Source organism: Condylura cristata, unplaced genomic scaffold (genome assembly GCF_000260355.1).
Source record: "Condylura cristata isolate star-nosed mole 26May11 unplaced genomic scaffold, ConCri1.0 scaffold00005, whole genome shotgun sequence".
In the NCBI taxonomy this organism is placed as follows: Eukaryota; Metazoa; Chordata; class Mammalia; order Eulipotyphla; family Talpidae; genus Condylura; species Condylura cristata.
The window spans coordinates 45,852,640-45,872,556 of NW_004567106.1; the positions used below are offsets into that span (position 1 = coordinate 45,852,640).

The 19,917-nt window shown below is 40.6% G+C and overlaps 1 protein-coding gene across 14 annotated transcripts in view; it reads right to left on the bottom strand.

Moving 5' to 3' along the window:
• NRCAM (neuronal cell adhesion molecule) overlaps positions 1-19,917 on the bottom strand; it is a 179,243-nt gene that overhangs the window by 27,112 nt on the left and 132,214 nt on the right. For all 14 annotated transcript variants that reach the window (XM_012720888.1, XM_012720886.1, XM_012720880.1 and 11 more), the window contains 12 exons: positions 15,735-15,878; positions 15,032-15,143; positions 13,543-13,709; positions 13,303-13,450; positions 10,932-11,056; positions 10,470-10,499; positions 8,921-9,022; positions 6,772-6,969; positions 6,611-6,681; positions 4,822-5,047; positions 4,268-4,383; positions 2,579-2,783 (listed from right to left, as the gene is read on the bottom strand). In XM_012720888.1, coding sequence (XP_012576342.1) covers positions 2,579-2,783; positions 4,268-4,383; positions 4,822-5,047; positions 6,611-6,681; positions 6,772-6,969; positions 8,921-9,022; positions 10,470-10,499; positions 10,932-11,056; positions 13,303-13,450; positions 13,543-13,709; positions 15,032-15,143; positions 15,735-15,878 — 1,644 coding nt within the window. The remainder of the gene's footprint in view (positions 1-2,578; positions 2,784-4,267; positions 4,384-4,821; positions 5,048-6,610; positions 6,682-6,771; positions 6,970-8,920; positions 9,023-10,469; positions 10,500-10,931; positions 11,057-13,302; positions 13,451-13,542; positions 13,710-15,031; positions 15,144-15,734; positions 15,879-19,917) is intronic.

Consider the following 19,917-nt stretch of genomic DNA (forward strand, 5'->3'; position numbering starts at 1 on the left):
GTCTTTAGCTTCTCAGTGCTGTGCTTTAACCCGCTGTGCCACCAGGGAGGGCCGCCAGCTCATTTTTAATACTGGCTTGATGCAACATTCAAAACAAGTCAAGCCCATTTTAGTGCATCTTCAAATCCAGTCTTTCAGGTATTCTGGCTCCCATCTCCCTGACCTGTTTGGCTCCCATGTCCCTATGCTCTAACTGACCCCCCCACCCCCTCCTCAGTGTCTATCTGGCCTTTCCCACTGTCCTTCTCATTAAGTGGTACTTACAGTACTCTTCCCAGACCATTATATCAAGACTTCCAACTTCTAAGTCAGTGCAACTTAAACTATGAAGGTACACAAAGAGCAAAGCCACAGATGTAAACTAGAATTTAGAGAACTAGATTCCTTTGTAGTCGTTTGTCTTAAGCTAATCACATTGAGCTTTAATGCTTTTCTGGTGAGACAACTGAGGCTTAGAGAAGTGATTTCAGCTTGTGCCAGGTCAGAAAATTAATAAATCAAATAAGCACCAAATTAGCAAAGTTTCTGACAGTGTTAACTAAAATGTGGGAAAGGGGGTTCTCCATGGTGGCACAACCGGTTAAAGCACAGCACTATGAAGCGATCAGAAACCACTGCAGCACGAGTTCGATTCCCGGCCAGGGAGCTGACCCACATGCCGTGGCAGACCTCTCCCAACTTGCCTGCTGCTCCCCTTAGCAATGTATTTCAGTAGATCTGCCTGTTCTGCTCCCCATTCTGTCTCTGGTGAATCCTCACACTCACCACACCTCTGGCCTGTACCCCAGTTCTGGAAGCATAAATAAATCTTTTTAAAAAAATATGGGGGGAAATGTTAAGAGAGAGGGGCTTTAGGGCAGTATTTTCTGTTCTGAACTGACACAAGCTATGCAACCTCTGTCGACAGACACAGTTCGGATGGAGGGGAAATGCTCTGAAAAATCAGACTTTCCACGCTAACTTATGTTATGACCTCCCTTTTTTGTATAATCATAATATCAAAATATTCTGAGCAACCTTCAGTTTACAATTGGATTGCCTCAGCCTCATAAGGCGCTACCTGGTCCTGACAAGCAAGTACTGCACCAGGGTGAGAAATTCCTCTTGAAGTCAAAAGTCATTAAACTGTAACAGGTACAGGTTTCATGGACAATGTTGGTGACTGACTGTACTCTAAAATCTGTGCCACCATAGATATGGCGGTATGAAAATCAAAAGGGGGGAATTGTAACAGGTACAGGTTTCATGGACTCTGCCCCCACTCGATGCTGGAACTCCAAATCCCATCAGTACCAAGAAGAAGCACGCAGGGACTTGAGGACGGAGCTGAGCAGCCAGGTTGGGATAAAACCAGACATGTGGGCTCTGGGGGGCTGTTGGCCTGGTGGTTCGCAGCTGATCGTTTTGGCTCTCAATCGGTTTTCAGCGTGCCGGTGGAATCCACGTCAGCAGAACTGGTAGGATATCCTAGTTAACCTGTGCTTCTCTCCCTCTTTCCCTGGGTTATTCCTTTACCTTTCTCCTTATAAATAAATCCATTATTTAACCTTTTGAAGTGTGTCCATAATACGATTGAATCGTAAGCGCACGGGTGAAGACCCACAGACAGGCAACCCAATTCACATTGGGGTGCCCTGTAACAAAACAACTCGCTGATTAATAAAAACAAATAGCTGTTATTGCAAAGTCTCTCTCACTGCCAGACTAAGGAAAACCCAAATCTTATCACTGTATCTCACATAGCCTTCTATTCAGTTTCTAAATAACCACTCAAACTTCCTACTATCTAGTCTTTAAATATGGAAATTCACCCAAGTCACCTATGCAGAGCTAATCAGGTTTTCTACCATCTAGACTTCAAAAAAAAAAAAAATTCACTTAAACTTTCTAACAAATTTTTCAAATAACCTTACCTTAATTTGATTTACAAGGAATTTCCTCTTCCTGCCCTCACTTTACTTTACCCCCTAGGATGTCTCTATGAGAATGAAAGCCATTAAGTAATAGATAATGTTTAAGGGACTTTATTTTGGTTAATCTTCACTGTGGTAAATATAGTAATATTAGTCTTAAACTTTGTGATCTATGTACCTGTTTTAACCTTGATAGATTGATTTTTAAAATGTTATAATCTCAACTAAAGGTCAAAATGATCCCAGACTATTCTTAGAAAAAAGGTGATTGTGATGTCAGCCCATTTCATATGCTAATGTCATCCCTCTGACTGCTTGAAATGTATAAAATAAACCTCTGCTGAAGGCAGAGCAGGAAGACTTGCACCCAACTCCCATTCTCGTGTCTTCCTCGCACCCGCTCCCCTTTTTTCCCCTTTTTCTAGGAATCTCTGCTAGCCAACACCGTTCCCACCTTGAGACCCTGCCTGTTCTGCCCCCCAATAATCCATGGTCCGGGACAAAGAGTCTCCGACATGGAGCCTTGGGCTTAATATGAGCTGACACTTGGCCACTTTGTGTGTCCTCTGCTTGTCTAGGGGACAATCTCATTTGGCCTCATGCAAAGCCTATCAGGCTAGGCCACGAGTGAGCCCCTAGGACATGGAGACCTGGCCGCCCCATACCTCCTTCCGGAGTGTCGAAGATTCTGTCGGGGCTGGCTGGGCCCTCCCCTTTGCCATTGACCACACGGACGTTCAGTGCATAGTGGCTGAAGGGCTCCAGCCCGGGCAACATGCCGTGGGTCTTGTTGCCCTGGAAAGTGAGGATCTTTTTCTCTATGTGGCGTCTGTTTCTTTTTGATGAACCCTGTTCCTTCCAGTAGTAAATCTGAAACGGCAAGAATGAAAGTCAGGGATCTACAAGCTAGCAAAGTAGATTCCCCACTGGAATATTCCCTTGGTATATTTGAGAAGACTACTGGCAAAACTGATAAATACTGATTTCTGAGGCAAGAGACAAATAATGAGTGAAATTAAATTATGGGTGTGTGATGAGCTGTACTACTACTACTTTGTTGAAGTATTAGAACAGGTCCACATAGAAGGTCACTTAGTTCAATATCATCTCTGTATGATGCTAACGAGAAGAAAAATCCAAGCTGATGTTGAACAAAATGACCTCAATTGACCTGCTTTTGTTATACACTGTGGCACTTCCAATCAACTTTTCCAGGAATATATTCTTGGAGTTAGTGTTAAGTGAAGATTTACTGCATGAGTAAAATACATGGGATAGCATCAGACTCATATAGTTTTCTCCAGGACATCAGGAAGTGGAGACAATAGGAGGGGTTAAATGTCTTTTACATGTATAAATTATTCTAAAGTAAAAAATTACTACCTATAATTTATAAACATTTCCAAAGTCAATGCAACTTCTGCTACAATGTATTACCATTTCCTCTCAAAGCAATGAAGCTTTTATTATTGTCATTATTTTTACAGTACGGATGACTCCCGGGCTATGGAGTCCCCGCACTCAAGTCTAGGGCTTCTGCACTAAGCAAACTATATCACCTCATAAGATATACTTAATTTTTGTATTAAGTTACAGCATCGATAAAAGCAAAATAAACAGTTTTGCTTAAAAGTCAAATTTTAAACCAATTGAATTGTCTGTTAAGTCCTTTCAGAATTCTTTTTAGGAATTTAAAATCAGTTTTAAAAGGAATTAACACAAAATCTGGCAAAGATGCTGGGGGTGTAGAACTGAATATGATGCAGTGTAAAGGCCTGACCTGTAGGGGTCAGGCTTAACAAATCATAGAGACTTGTGGGCACAAGACAGTTCAGAGAATCTGTGTCTAAGAATCACATTTTTGTGTGCTTCCTAAGAATCAAGTTAATTGATGTTCTTAAGAATAGCCAGGTTGGGTGTACACAATCTTAACAAGCCCATTTTAGAGCTTTTTCAAAGTACAGTCTGTGTTCATATTTTTAAATGTCTAAATTATTTTAAGGATAATTGTGTGTTTAACACAGTGGTCCGTGTTCCTTTAACACCAGGTGCATTTTGTTATATTCTCTGCTTTTAATCATCATTTCCTCCCATTTTACACATGTGCGAACCGTTTCACTGGAAGAATGTTCATTATAAATGTCAAATGGAAATCTGCGGTAAGAGAGGAGAATGAAAATATGTCAGTGTGTATGTGTTTCCTCGTCGCTCTGGATGCAAACAGATTCTGATACAGTTCTAGCTAGCTTTTTTATCGGTGGACAGACAGGCGGGCTCCAGTCAAAAGACGCGCCCCTGGCATTGGCGCACAGGCTCTGATCACGGAAGAACCCGAGAGTCTTCCCTTCACTTGCCCGATAGCCTTGCAGGTGTCCTCGGATGCTTTTCAGGGGTACAGAGTCCCAGTGCACCTCAGCCAAGGTGCTGTTCACCACGCTCACTCGCACGTTTCCAGGAGCCACCATTGGAACTAGGGGAGGATAGAGAGTGGGGGTGGGGAGGGGGAAAAGAATCAACATTGTTTTGAATTTCATGCAATAATGTTACTGTCAATACTTTTGACTTAAGTATGTCCTAGTTTCCTTCTATGGGTTATCAAAGATTGAGAGTAGATTTGAGGAAATATTTTGTGTTTCCATCCTTTTGTGAGAACAATGTGTCTTTTTTTTTTTTTAAAGCAATGACATTTATAATAACATTTAACATTGCTGTACCTCTCAGTTACATAGCAGGCTGTTTCAACTCAGAAGTGTTGAACAAAATGATTGCTCTATCTCCCTCTCAACCTAAGCACCTCTGGTGACAGCCTTTGCTTGCAAGTAAGTCAGTCTATTTTGATGGGGAAAAAGTATAAGCTTTAATATAAAGAATAAAATATAGTATAAAAGAAACAGCACTGGACACTTACGATCTTCTCCAGAGTGTCCCATGACCACGACTGGCTCTGGAGCAAACCCAGCATCATTCAAGGCTTGGACTTTGATCAGGTAGGGAACAAAGGTTGGCGTGCCTGAGACAATGTATTTGGACACATTTGCCACCACCACAGACGTCCATTCATCGTCACCATCTTTCTGGCGCCAGCTAACTTTGTATTGAAGGCCTGGCCCATTCGATTCGAAACCGTTCAAAGGCTACAAGAGAAGCCAAAATATCACAGTTTATAAAACAGATTGTCCAACCTGTCATTGGAACAGCAAGTCCAATTCCCAGACTTAAAGAAAGTGAACTGAAACTAAAATGCAAGCTTTAACAACTTTCTCCTGGGGTCTTGATTTTTTTTTTTTTTTTTTCATTTATGGTACAATGCAAAGCTAGTTTAGGATCAACATTTCATAGGTTGTAAGGTTGTGAAGTAGTCAATGCCACAGAAGCCCCTCAAAACCAGGCCTCATAACCAACGGTGGGGCGGGAGATTCTTAAAACATTTCGGTCATATAGATTCCTTTATATATTCCTTTTTGTGTGCTGGTGTATCACTGCAATTTTTACTTGGAGTGAAAATTGTGCTGTATTTCTTTAAAAAACAAAAAGGCTGGCTAGTTTCTCTATCTTGTTTCTACATGTAAAAATACATTTAAATATGTAGAAATAGGTAAGCATCAATGTATGGCCATATAGATCTATTTAAAATTTATTGTAAATTGCATAAGAAAATAAACACTAATTTTCCAAGCCCAGAAAATACAGATAAGCCAAAAAGAGGAAGAAGGGGAGGAAAAAGGGATGGGGAGATAAGAAGCAGAAGTGGAATTAGCTGGGAATCAGCTGGTATGTGCTTTTGGATGGCTCTCTATGATGATGATAATATTAGTTGGCACTCACTGAGAACATACATAGATTAGTAGCTTTTTCAAACTATGAGGTCAGCTCTGTGACTATTTCCCCCATTGAGATATAACATAATAGTGACGTTAAACAACTGACTTAGAGTTCCATAGTCACTAAGTGGCAAAAGTAGGGTTTGCACCCATTCATTTTGGTTCCAAGTCTCAAGCTTTTCATTACTACCTAACACTGACTCTTAAATAAAGATAATATATATTGCACTGCAAGCTACCCACAACTGCTTCAGTGCAAGTTCAATCTCCGGTCCCAGAGGTGACCCACATGGCGCAACAGACCTCTTCTGATCTGCCCGCTGCTCCCCTCAGCAGTGTTACTTTGTCAGTCAGCCTGTTCTGCTCCCCACTCTGTCTCTGGTGAGGCCTCTCACCACCCCTGCTCCTCTGGCCTGTACCCCAGTTCTATATGCATAAATAAATCTTAAAAAAATCCTATTATAGGCCCTCCCTGGTGGCACAGTGTGTTAAAGCACAGCACTAAGAAGCTAAAGTCACTGCAGAATGAGTTCGATCCCTGCCTGCCCCGGAGGTGATCCACATGGTCCGGCAGACCTCTCCTGACCCGCCCGCTGCTCCCCTCAGCAATGTACTTCGACGATCTGCCTGTTCTGCTCTCCACTCTGTCTCTGGTGAATCCTCTCACTCCCCCTGCACCTCTGGCCTGTATCCCAGTTCTGTAAGCATAAATATTTATTTTTAAAAAATCCTATTATATAGAAAAAGATAAATAATACATATTTTCAAAAAATGGATAAAATGAGATTTTAACATATATATATATATATTATTTAAAAACAACTTTCCCCCACTCTAAAATTGAAGGTTTCCCCCAAGGTTTCATATATAGCTTACCTGCCATGTAATCACCAAGTTATCAGGCTCTGATCCTAGTCCTTCCACAGCTATGGGATTTTGATCTGGCTCTAGAAATTAAGTAGTGATATACTGTAAGATATGGACCCTTTTCTGACTTATTTCATTCACATATTTGTGAACAGGAAGAGCCACTTCACCTGCAGCTTTAGTCAAATACTGTTCAGATGCCTCGCTGGGCAAGCTCTTCCCAAGGCTGTTCACTGCCATCACTCTGAAGGAGTAGTTCACATAAGGGGACAGCTTCAGTTGGGTGGTGGTCTGTGTTCCAGAAACTTCCGTTTGGTAGTGCCAAACTCCAGCCTCATGCATTGCATCTTCATATTCAATGATGAATTCTGGCCACAAGACACACACAAGACACCCAAAAAGTGAATTCAGTCACCCAAGGGGAAAGTTGCTAGGATAATAACAGAAAAATGTAAATGGGGTAGTTAAACATAAATTATTTTACTTTCAAAAAATGCCACTAGAATACTTTGCTTTCAGAGTTCTATCAACATCTTCAATACTTAAGCACACCCAGTAATACTGGTATTCTCTCTCTAGCAAGCTTAGTGTAAGAAGATGTACTATGACATAGACATAACTATGCAGTTAAATAGATGCGTATTCCCGCTCAAAAGGAGGAAACGTCTATTACAGCATTTCGGTGTTGCCAGAGAAACTGCAAGTCAGGGGCAGGAGGAGGATTTATTTTTCAGTGCATGCTACTCCTGTCTCTACTAAAATGTAGTATGCACATGTTTTACTCTTACAAAAATTTGGTATTTCGATATTACTAATTGCCTAGATTGTGCCATGTATTTATATGAATTATAGAGACCAAGGAAGTAGAAATACTATGTGTTGTGGTTCTCCAGTGTTAAGTATGCACAGTTCCTTTCTGGTCTATGTTAGTTTGCTGGAGAACTCCAGTCGGTTCTCCTGAACTTTCACGTTGATGTCTGCACCTAACTCTTCCTGCAGGGCAGACTTGGGTGCTCAACTACCTCTCACTTGCTTGTCTGTTATAGCATTTCAACCTGCATATAGCCAAGACTGATCCCAGTCTTCCTCCCTAGCTGGTAGTGACAATGCAAGTCAAAATCTTGAAATTGATTTTGGCTTCTCTCCTCCTTTCGCACTCTCCAAGGTCTTTTAAGCTTTAAAATATATGCAAATCTGACCTTTTCTCAGCACCTCATCCTTCTTAGCTTATTTCAAGCCACCATGACATTTTATATGAATTTATGCATAACCTCCTAATACATAGGTTCTCCAGTTTTCTCAGTTCATGGTATATGCACTGTCTTAGTTATTTTTTTCATGGCTCCCTATGGGCAAAAGAAATATTTGCCATCTCCATGTAAGCAGTTAAATCTCTACAACTTAATGAGTATTCATGTTTTAACAACTGAAATCCTGTACTGTATAACTTCTCAACTTTATAAGCAGATTAGACGCCGCTGCCCTAACTTCCTTTTTCTCTCTGATTTTCACATGATATTGCTTCTTATCACAGCAAAGGCTTTGCAGAGATATGACAGCTTCACAAAATACATAGTAGTATCACCTTGAAAGTGTAAACTGCCTCAAGCTAATATTTCATGTAGTGTCTCCCAGATGTCACTATGTTTTTTAAGTATCAAATTTATAATTCAAAAATCTAAAAAAAAACACAGCAACTTCAGTGAGTTTTCTGAAGTTCCACAAAGTACTTCAATGCACAGTTTGAGAATGGTGATCCTATATGCTCCTTCTGCCTTAGTTCTTATGTCTCCATAGTCTGTTTTCAGTAGAAAATCACTAGGGCCTAATGGAGGAAAGAGACCTGAATTTGGAACGTTACAGCCCTGACATCTGCACCTAATTCTGTTACCAGCTATACATTTGAAAAGCTAATCTACTCACCAAGATTCAATTTTCTCAATACCCAAGTCTCAACTGGAAATTCTAGCACTTGATCCCACTTCCTTCTCTTCTATTTTATTGGGCAAAACAAAAACTAATTTATCATGCATTTCTACCAGGTGGGTAGAACTGTAAGGTGATTCTTCTAGATCTTGAACACAAAATGATAGTGTATTTGCTTAATTAACATTTTCTGCAACCAAGTAGGAGCATCCCACACCAAAATTTGCAACCAGAAATAACCCCAGCTCTGCAGAGAGCCCCAAATAATTTTGTTATATCAGTAACAAGGGGACAATGTCAGCAAATCTCAGTGAAGAATTTCAATTGCATATGACAAGGTGCTTCCAAACGACCATGACATTTATAGGCAATAAAACAAGTGATACTACATACTTGTAATAGGGCTATTGTTGTCATCTCCTGGGGTCCATGACAACTGAACACTTTTATCGAGTTGATCTGTCAATTCTAAATCAAAGGGAGGATTTGGGACATCTGTAGACCAAACACACACATCATCGTTAACCATCTATTCTTACGAGGCTCTTCTCTATTCTGAGGCTGTTTGCAGAAGATACGGCAAATTAAAGACACTGTACACTGAGTGGCCAATGAGCATGCAGCCAAAATGAAATGGTGACAACTGAGAGTGCTGGGGACACAGGCACACCCCAGGTAACCCATCAGGGAGTCTGCTTGCCTCTTCTTAAAGTGAAACTAAATCGTTCACAACGAAACCAGTGAAGTAGGTATGAATGGTCCACCAGAACCCCCAGTATCTTCTCATAAATGTAAATGAGCACAAACAGAAAAAAAAAAAAGGAGTGATGAGTAAGTGGGAAACAGAATAGCAAACATTGAAAAACAAAGATAAATAAATATACTGTTGAAAGGAGACTCACGCTAACTTGTAGATTTGGAGGCTTCCGAACGATGTTTATACTTTGAAGGGAATTCTAAACATGATGCTATTTAGGTAGCCCTCCTCATGCAGCCCTTAAGCAGATGCTAAGTAAAACAGGCAAATGGGGAGGTATGTTTATTCCCATGTGGCATCAGGGTCTGGACATTTCTGGGGACAAAGGGCTCCCAGAAGCTTGTCTGCCCCTTCTAATGATGATTCTGAGGTTCAGAGACTCTATGTTCCTCCTGAGCCTTTTGCTGACTTTGCTCCTGGGGTAATACTGGCTCTTAGGAAACAAAAAGCCATATAAAAATATGGACACTTTCTTCCTATCAGTAAGGAAGCAGTAAATTTTCATAAAGGAAAGGCTTTCTGTAGCATGATGAATGACATTTTGTGAAATGAAGTCAAGGGTATGCTGTAAAATTAACTTTTCTATTTATGTAAGGAATAAACATGAGGATTCCATCATCAACATGGTTTCTGGAACTAATTTCTGATTTATTTTCCAGACTCAGAAAGTCACACCAACGGGAGTGCCCCACTTAAGTCTTTCTTCAGTGACTTGTTTTTGTTAATACACATGAGTTAGTTTCCCTGATACAAAAATCAAATGTTTTTTAAAAATCCATTGTTTTTCCATGTAAATTTCTTAAAAATGGAATCCCAAAACAACATTTGTTCTTTCAAACAACTAGTAGACCAACAAACAAAACAACAAGCTAATTTGTGGAATGCTGTCTCATTCTTAAAATGTAGATGATGGTTTTTGAAAGAGGGACTTTTATCAAATGGAAGGACTTACAACAACACATGAAATGTTTAGAAATGAATGGTAATAGGTTCAGTGAGAAGGTCCAGGGTTGTGATGAAGACATGATTTTCAGCAATAAGTGGGCAACAAAACAGAACATCTGACAAAGCTTTTTTTTCCTTAAAGAAACAGAATGATGTGATAGAGAAAAGAAAGTCATTTTTTTTTCTGCAAGCATGGAATCATTTGACAGACAATAGAAAAGAAGACTCATATTAGTTTACCGTAAATAGGAGCTGGAGTTGGAGGAGGAGCTAGAAAGAACATTAATATAAAGGTTTTTAATCAAAATTAGTAATGGAAAGATATAAGATGTACAAGAAGACAGATTGAACATGATTAAGATTATAAAATTAAACTTTGTACATAGCTGTGAGGCACAGCATTGATAAACATGCAGTAACAATTTAGGGGAAACAACCTTCAACTTAAAGTAAAATTAGATTATTTCCCCTGATTTTCTTATAAAAATATCACTAATGTCTTATCACCTCCATTTTATTCCAGTGTTGCTACAGAATACATCTACACTAAAATGACTGCTTTGAAGACTAAAATGACTGCATGGGTACTAGATTCACCTATAAAACAATAAAACTATAACATGCAAACGTTTAATATGGACAATTTTTCTTTTTAACCTAGTCTAGTGCAGCTGCTTTTGCAGTACGTTTTCTAGTTCTTACCCACAACGCTGAGCACGGCACTGGCAGAAACCATGTCCAGGCTAGTGTTGGCCACGCAGGTGTAAGTTCCGCCATCGTCATCGTTCACATCCGTTATCGCCAGACGGTCCTGGTCAACAGTGAACCTGTGAACACAACACAATCAGTGCGCTGCTAGTCAAACTGACGAGAGAGAAAATGATGGATTGGTGGCATATTAGAACTAAGTTCTTCTACCAGGGCTTTACCATATGATTTTTTTTTTCAGAGATTAGTGATTTTATTATTACTTCTTTTGTAACTTTTTTTTTTTAAAGTGATGCTTGTTTACAGCATTGTATGTGATTTAGGAGAATGTTCACACCTCTCCAGATGCATTTGGCCATGTCACACACCCATCACCCTCCAACATAGACCACAGGGCGCTCTCCTCAATTCCTCAGAGAGCTAAAACGATACAGAATGTGTATTTCTTTGATAATGATTAAAGTTGGAGAGCAATGAGAATGAATGAGGACCTCAGGTGAGAAGGGCTATCAGCATTGGGTCCAGTGAGTCTCTGTCTCCTCTGGAACCAAAGCTCCACACAGATCCGGGCACCCGAGGTGAGAAGGGGGCAGCCCTGGTTACCCCATCTAGAGGACTTTGCTAGGGCATATATATATAATTTAAGATTTATTTATTTATGTATAAAAGAACTAGGGTACAGGTCAGAGGTGTGGGGTGGGTGTGTGGATAAGAGGATTCACCAGAGACAGAGTGGGAGCAGAACAGGCAGATCAAGTGAAATACACTGCTGAGGGGGGCAGCGGGCAAGACAGGAGAGGTCTGCTGCGTCATGTGGGTTAGCTCCCTGGCCAGGGATCGAAATCATGCTGTAGTGGCTGTAGACAACTGCTTAGTACTGTGCTTTAATCTGCTGGGCCCCCCAAAGTGTGTATTTTAAAGTAATTTCTCACTGACTTGCAAAACTGTGTGCCATTTTTGCCACTTGCAATTGAACACTCAACAGAAAGTAAATGAGAATAGTGATTGGGTTTATCAGTAGAAACAGGAAATTTAGGTCAGCAATCATCCTAAAGATTTTTTACAATGTAGCTTGTGGCCTTGAAAAATTACTCAGTGGGTCAAAAATCCATGTAAGTAGGATCCATGTAAGGTTTTAATGAGGTTGCATAAATCACTGTCTTCACTAGAATTTCCAAGTTAAAGCTTTAGTTAACATAACCTGACAGCCATTTCTTCATAGTTCCTTCTCATCTCAACTCAGATTCCACAATAAAACTACCAGTTGGAGCACAGACCTAGATGGAAACTGGACACACTGAAGAGAAGGTGGTTCTTTTGGGAGTCATGAACAATCAACAGGGCGCCACTGTAAGCACCATGGCCAAGCCAATGAACCATGGGAATGATTTTCACCAGCACACCGCATTCCTGCCCATAAAATTCACACACTCAAATCTGGCCTTTGTCAAACTGAAGACCTCATCTGGGATATGGTCTGACCCTTTTTCACTTTTTTTAAAAAAGATTTATTTATTCATACAGAACTGGGGTACAGGCCAGAGATGCGGAGGATGAGAGGATTCACCAGAGACAAGGTGGGGAGCAGACCAGGCTGACTGGTGAAGTACACTGCTGAGGGGAGCAGTGGGCCGGTCAGCAGGGGTCTGCCGCGCCATGTGGATCTCCTCCGGGACAGGCGGGGATCGAACTCATGCGGAAGTTGCTTAAACTTCTTAGTGCTGTGCGTTAACCCACTGTGCCACCAGGGAGGGCCCCCCATTTTCATTTTAAACTTAAGGACCACAACATGCTCAGAAACATGTGGGACCAGGCAGGCATACCCCAGCGCTGTGCTCGTTACAAGTCAGCATAAGCGCATATAGAAAGCTTAGAAACACTTCACCTTTCCTGGCCTTCCTGCCCTTTCTTGGCCTTCCTGCCCTTTCTATCAATGTTAGGTGAAATCAAAAGAAAATCCCAGTGTTCTTTAAAATACTGACAAGGATTCAGGTACACTCTGGTGATTAAAGAGATCATATTTCCGCTTACTTGTAGAATGGTAATGAAAACATCTGTTGAGATGTCACTGTACAAGGTAGAAAACAATGGACATTGTCCAAGGCCTGAAAGGTTTTCCCATCCTGAATTACACAAGAGACTGACACATAACGATACAGAAACATTCTCAGGGTAAAATTTCAATAGCTCAATACCTTTTTAGGCTTGAATATTTTACATGGGGAAGAAAATGCATATCTATATTTTGGGCACAGAAGATATCAGTCAGAGAATTGGAAAACATTGCATTAAATCACTATACAATAAACCTTTAGAGCAACAGCCGCTTAAAGAGAGAAGGAAGGGAGAAGAAATCAGCTTGTACCGCCCATCACTGAGCAGCTCGCTGCTGTCCTTCAACCACGTGACTGTGGGGGTCAATGTGTGATCATGCTTCACTTTACACTCAAAGGACACTGTGCTCCCTCTTTGCACAACTGCATATTCAGGCTGTTTTATGATCCTCGTTGGATCTGAAAGATAAAGTGGTTGTTATCTACTGCCAAATCTGGAGAATTTGCTCCAAGCTGCACAAAACTTAAAAATACTGTTACCTCTGCCTTACCTTTGATTTCTAAGTGGACTTCATTCTTTGCAATTCCTAAATTATTCCTTGCAATACATGTGTAAGTTCCTGTACTGTCCTTCTGAGCCACAGGAATTTCCAAAGTTCCATTTTCATGTAAAACATAAATATCTTCATGAAGAGCGCTACCTTTAGCTCCTTTAAACCTTCATTATAGAAACAATTACAATGAGAACAAAAACATCAGAATTTGAAGTCAGACATAAACTGCCATGCTCCAGGTCAGCACATCTATTGACTTGGCATTATAACATTAAGTTTACAGCTCTCTGGTATCTGCACTAGTTTTTAAGTTAGTGGGGTCCATAAAGACAGATTGTAAAACTGGAGAACTCAAGGATACATGGTGCTTGAAGAATCAGGATGGCAGTCCAAAGTCTTAAATTGCAGTTTTAATTGTTAGCAATTTATAACTTAATAAATAATAATTACATATGCTATCACCAAATAAAAGATAAAATATGTAAAATGAAAACTACTTTTTTTTTTTACAGTTTCTTCTACTGGGATGTATTTATAACTGTAGGTTATAATGCTATTTTGATTTCAAGGTTAAAGGGTTTTATTTTTGAAAGTATAAATAGGAAAATATTCAGGAAAGAGAAAACTAAAGCATGTATGTCATGTGTCAGATAAGAAAAGCGAGGATGGATTAGAAGTGGCGAGGCAAAGTCAACCTAGGCTAAGAGTTAACCCCTCACTAGGAAACCATCTGCTCTAGCCCCAGTGTTTCTGTTCTCTGTGGTCAGGATGAGACCTGAGAGACTGGCCTTTATCCTAAGGAGATTTAATCTCACATGAGCCCAGCACAGTGTCTGATACCTGTTTATTGATCACCTGATCAATACACGAATGTTCTGATTTTCGTTCACTCATTGTTCTAAGCTGCTGTATCTCCTAGCCTTGCTCCAACTCATGCTGAAGTAAACAAGCTAGGCGGATGAACAGGATTTATATCAGGAGGCTACGTCAGTAGGAGTGGGACAGGAGATGGCATGGACGAAAGTCGGGGATGAAAACACAGGCGGGCTGCAGCTAAGCCTGCATTCAGCTCAGGTGGGTGAGGCAATAAGGATGGAGACTGGTAATACCAAGTTTTGGTTCTGAGCTTAGAGAAGTTCTCGCCCACCCCAAATGATGTTTTATTATCCAAGACTATCCCCCAACCAGTCTCTCTGACCACCACTCATGAAGTCTCACTCAAGGTGATCCTCAGGGCATTGTAAAGACAGCAACCTGAAGTTTAAATGTTCACATGTTCTTCTGAGATTGATAAAGTGTGCTGTTAAATAGACAATAATTGTGAACTTAGTAGCTAATAATTGTGAATGAATTTAATAATTTCTAGTATGATGGCTTCTGCCCCAATTTTTCCCTATCTGTTCTCTGACTAAAGCTCAATATATTGAGAAGTTTGAAGGCATTATCATAGGCAAAATATTCAGAAGCAAATAGAACCATTACTTACCACTCAATGGTAGGTAGAGGAGACCCAAAGAAGGCACAATCTAATAGAGCAGGCCTGTTTGCAATGACCTGGTAGAGAGTGTTTGCAGACGTAAGGATTCGTGGTGGCTCAGCTAAAAGCATTTTAGAGAAAAGTAAATATTAAGGTAAAATAAACATGTAGGCCCACCATTTATTTTATTACAGACTACGTTTCCGATAGTCACCTCAAAAAAAAAAAAACCAAAACATAAAAGCTTGAGTATATCATTAGTTCTCTAAACATAATCATTGAGTTAATAAGAACAAGTGACTTGAATGGAGGCCAGACAGTATAACGAATGAATTATTTTCAATACATTAGAAGTGTGCAATTGTTACTCAACTTCTCAGTTTCTAAGGCTGTACCACAGCAACATTCATTATTAATAGCAGACAAACACTATTTTCCTTCTGAGGGCTTTGACACTCTCACTATCTGCAAATGCAGTCGAATATTGACTATTTCTGAAAGAATTTGTGATTATAAAAATATGATGAAAGAATGCTGTGACCCGACTGTAATCCCCTTTAGGGCAAAGTCTGTGTCTTATCCACCTTTGTACATCCCAACAGCCGGTACAACACTGCACACAAGAGATGTTCAATACACATCTGCCGAATGGGGAATCTTTCGGGCACTCATTGATTTAATTTGCTGTGTCTTTAGAGAAAGGAGAGCTTACCCAGCACATTTACAAATGCATTTGCCAGTAAATATCCATATTCATTGGAGGCATTGCACTGATAGACGGCACTTGATCTTTCTTGAACATTTGAAAAAATAATGGTATCGCCATCAATTTTCCTGCTGGGGTCATCAGGTGCAACTGTTTGGTTGTAAAAATGAAACATACACATTTATTCGTTTTTGTTTAAAAGGTGTATATTGAACTTGTAAAGCTTGAGCTCTACAGTACAATAAGTAGCAGAATACATGAAGCCTAAAGAACCCAGGCAATGATAAAGTTTTTCTTCCCTTCTGGTTACCAGTTATCAGCATGGATATATGCTCAATATTCATTTAGTTTTAAGAGGATTGATTCTTATGAGAATGACTATTATTTTGAGAGATGCACTGAACAAAAGCACAAGTTAGGTGAAAACACCATAACAAATTCAGGAAAACACTGTCTTGTTCACAAAGAAGCTGGGGTTACTTTTGAGGAGGCAAGTTATATCAAAAGGAGAGAACAAAAGCTAGTCAAGAAATACAAAATCACTCTGACTTATTCAAACAGGCATCTTTTAAGGATCTCGTATTGAAACAGGTAAATAAGGAAGTACATATGTAAATACACAGTTAACAAACAAACATGATAGTATTTTCCAGCTCTAGAACACCTGAGGCTCAAGTAAAAATAAATCGTGGAAATTTTCCTGTAAGACAGAGTGTTTTCAACTAAATCTCTTAAGTACTTAAAAACACGTCAAAGCCAGGATTGACCCCTATGAAGCAGAAAAGAACTGGTTGGGTAATAAATGTGAGAATTTGAAACTGCTGTGCTATTGGAGATAAATTCCCTTTAGTGAATGCTAGGAATTAGGCTGTGACCTTAATGTAGCTTTAAAAGTACACTGAAAGAGGTAATAGGTATCTGTCTCAGCATGCTGATCAAAATCAAAGCTGAATAACGGCACTCTTTTACTGCTCTTGCAATTCGAACCACTTAAGTAACCTTTACTTTCATTCTAAACCATTTTTTCTTGTTCCTGACAAGACATGAATGCATGTGAGACTTATCACTTCATTCAGATGACTTCAACCCTTTAAAGTTTCAAAAAATTCGTTCACCTGTTACTTATAAATTCATTACTAAAAAAATAAGCCAAAGTATAGTTATTCATCCTTGTTTTATTACACATCTTCAAAGTATCGTGCACACTCTTCCTGTGTTATTTTTCTAAACTGTTGCAATAAGAAGTCATCACAAACTGAGTGGCTTGTGACCATACAAATTTAATATCACATAGTTCTGTCTGTAGTTGTTCAACCACAATCAATAGCTAATTTATGAAATCAGCTGAGATCTTCCAGCATGTTTAACTAGCGACAGGGGTGTGCTGAGATACGTTCGATTTGGCATCTGGGCTCATCCCTGCACTTTATGACTCTAATAATGTCAAAATTGCTTTAAGGAACTTGTTCCTCTAACAGGAAGACAAAAATAAGTTCTAATGACATTAACAAGTTATAGATTTCAACAATGAAGGAGAGCAGAGGATAGAAATGCCAACCTGGCCTAGGAAGTGACGATAGCTGTGACAAGCAGCTGGCTCCCTGAGACTGCAACGCACCCCGGGCTCCCTGTGTCCCTTGCCCCAGGCGCCACACCTAGGATCATGGGCCCTCTGTGACACACCTGCTCTCAGCAACACCCACCCACTGCCCAGCCAGGCATGAGAGAAGAGCCACATTTCCGGAGACTCTTTCCCTGTCACTATTCTCAGTGCTTGTGAATCCAGCACGTGGGTGCTCAGTGTCAAGACTCCACAGGGGACTCTCGTGCCCACCATGAGCCCACTCTGCCTCTCCAAACACCAGGTAGGGGACAGCTGGCAGTGCAGTGCACAGGCAGAGCTTGGGGCTGGGCCGCATCTCTCTGGTGGGAGCTGACTATGCAGAAGTGCTCCTCAAATTCCTTGAGTGCATCGAGCTCTTAAGAGCGACACAACTGTGTGCCGTTGAATGGGTATGGAGTTTCAGTTTTGCAAGATTAAAACATTTTGGAAATGTTTCACAATCCTATGACCATAGTGAGCTCCACTGAGCTGCACATTTAAAAAGGTTAGAATGGTGAATTTTATGTTATTTTTAAAAATTTTATATTTTTTTAACAACAACAGCAAAAATGTCATCACCATGAATAGGCAAGTTCAGTGTCAATTAACAAAGCCAGTAAGATAATCCTCCCTTGGCAAGGACTCATTAATTACAACATAAGTCATTAAAAAGAAAAAAAAAAACCTTTCTGTCACTCATGGTTGCATTTTTCTTTGTTCTCTACTCTTCAATGTTATTCTTTACCCAAAAGGCATCTGACTGTATCTGCCATTTTTCTGCTAACTGGACCAGTCTGCAAATATTTATTTTTGCCAACATATTGAGGAGTAAAATAACCCTGTAAGGAAGAGTAGTGAATAAGCAGACCTCTCTCAGGGGGGTTGGGTTACATTGTCCTCAAGCACTTGGTAAAGAAGCTCAAGCAAGCCCTGCGTCAGTCTTGGTGACAGATGGAGGCATAGCTGGTGCCTGGACAGTGACTGTAGCCAGGGTGCAGGTACTCAAAGCCTTACACTCTGCCCTGGCTGCTGGGTGAGAGTAACTCAGCATCCACATTATCCAAGGGATAATTCATTTGGGGAACTAACATCTTCATTTGCTATAAATGAGCACTGAAGACACACAAATTCAAGAACATTAGGTCATCACATGGATGCAAAGCCCCAAAAGTGAGGTCCAGAACTGGCCTGATAGCTTTCCCATAATATTTTCTTTCACTCTAACTCTCCTGACATATGGTGGGCTAAACGTACAAATGTTTTCAACATTTAAATAATGGAAACGGTAATAATAGTAATTAGTGCTACCTGACATGTAGGGAGTCCTATCAAATTTTAAAAAAATTTTAAATATATTGCACTATTTTATTTAAAAAGGACTTTGTGAAATAGTATATTTATTTTGGACAGGAGATGCTAGAGACTGGAGCATTTCATAGCATGAGATTAACGCTCAGCTTTTCTGAGTTAATTTGCTTTTTAAACACCTGCTGAAATCTGAACATTTGGGCATAATGTAGAACAAATCTCGGGATGAAGAGCTTCATCTACTTCTTCCATCTCCTGTAAGGAATGCTAATAGGGTCCTTCACTTGTGAGGAAAGGAAGGAAATGCGTTGGAATCTTGGGAATCCCCCACATGATGACTCCATCCTCCTGGCTGTTTATCGTGTGTTATTGCTGACTTTTAGTCTCTCCCTCCCATGGAGTGGCTATGTAACAGAGACAGGAGGCTGCCCCAAGCCCTGCTCTTCATTCATTTCACACAATGGTCCCATATGTGCTCTTTATAGAAGAACCCAGGAGGTCTACAGCCGCTCACACAGGAGGCAATTAAAAGACTACAAGAGGTCTTCTAAGATAGGGCCAGCGATCATAGTTCCCATAACCTTGGCCATCTTCATTCTACCACCACACATTCTCAAATGTTGCAGTTCACACAATAAAACTAGCATTTTATTCTGGCACCAGCTCTCTGCAGCTGTGTTCTGTTACCTGACTTCTGTAGGTTGTGTAGGTTGTGCTTAAAATGTTTTCTGTGGTTTTGCGAAAATTACATATTTAATGCAATCTGGTTTTTGCTTCAAGGAAAATCAAAGTACCCTGGCCAGTCCTGGGAGAACAGAGCTTTGGAAGACCTTGAGCTAGAAGCCCAGACACTTCTTGAGTTAGTTTTCTAGTTTTGTAAAACAGTAGATTCCAAGTCTGAAATACACAGTCACAAATCAGTGACTGGATTTTGCGGACAGAACCCAAGTCTCGCCCCGCCCTTCTCCCTGAACCTGCTTCTCATTTTGCAGTTTTTCTGTGCACACGGCAGCAGAGGCAGGCAGAGGACGTGTCCCTGTCCTTAGGTGATCTCCAACAAGTCGGGAGCCAGGAGGCTGTGTATCTGGCACCTGTTCCCTGGTACCATCTCTGTCGTGAGGCACCTGTGGGGGTGCTGTCCAGCTCCCTGCACAGAACCCCACAGAAGCATGACTGTTCCCAGCTCTCCCGCTCAGTGGCTCCTTAGGAGGTGGCATGGCCAGCTAGCCAGCTCATGTGCACAGCTAGCTCCCGGGACCTCCTCCCGGACCATGGAGC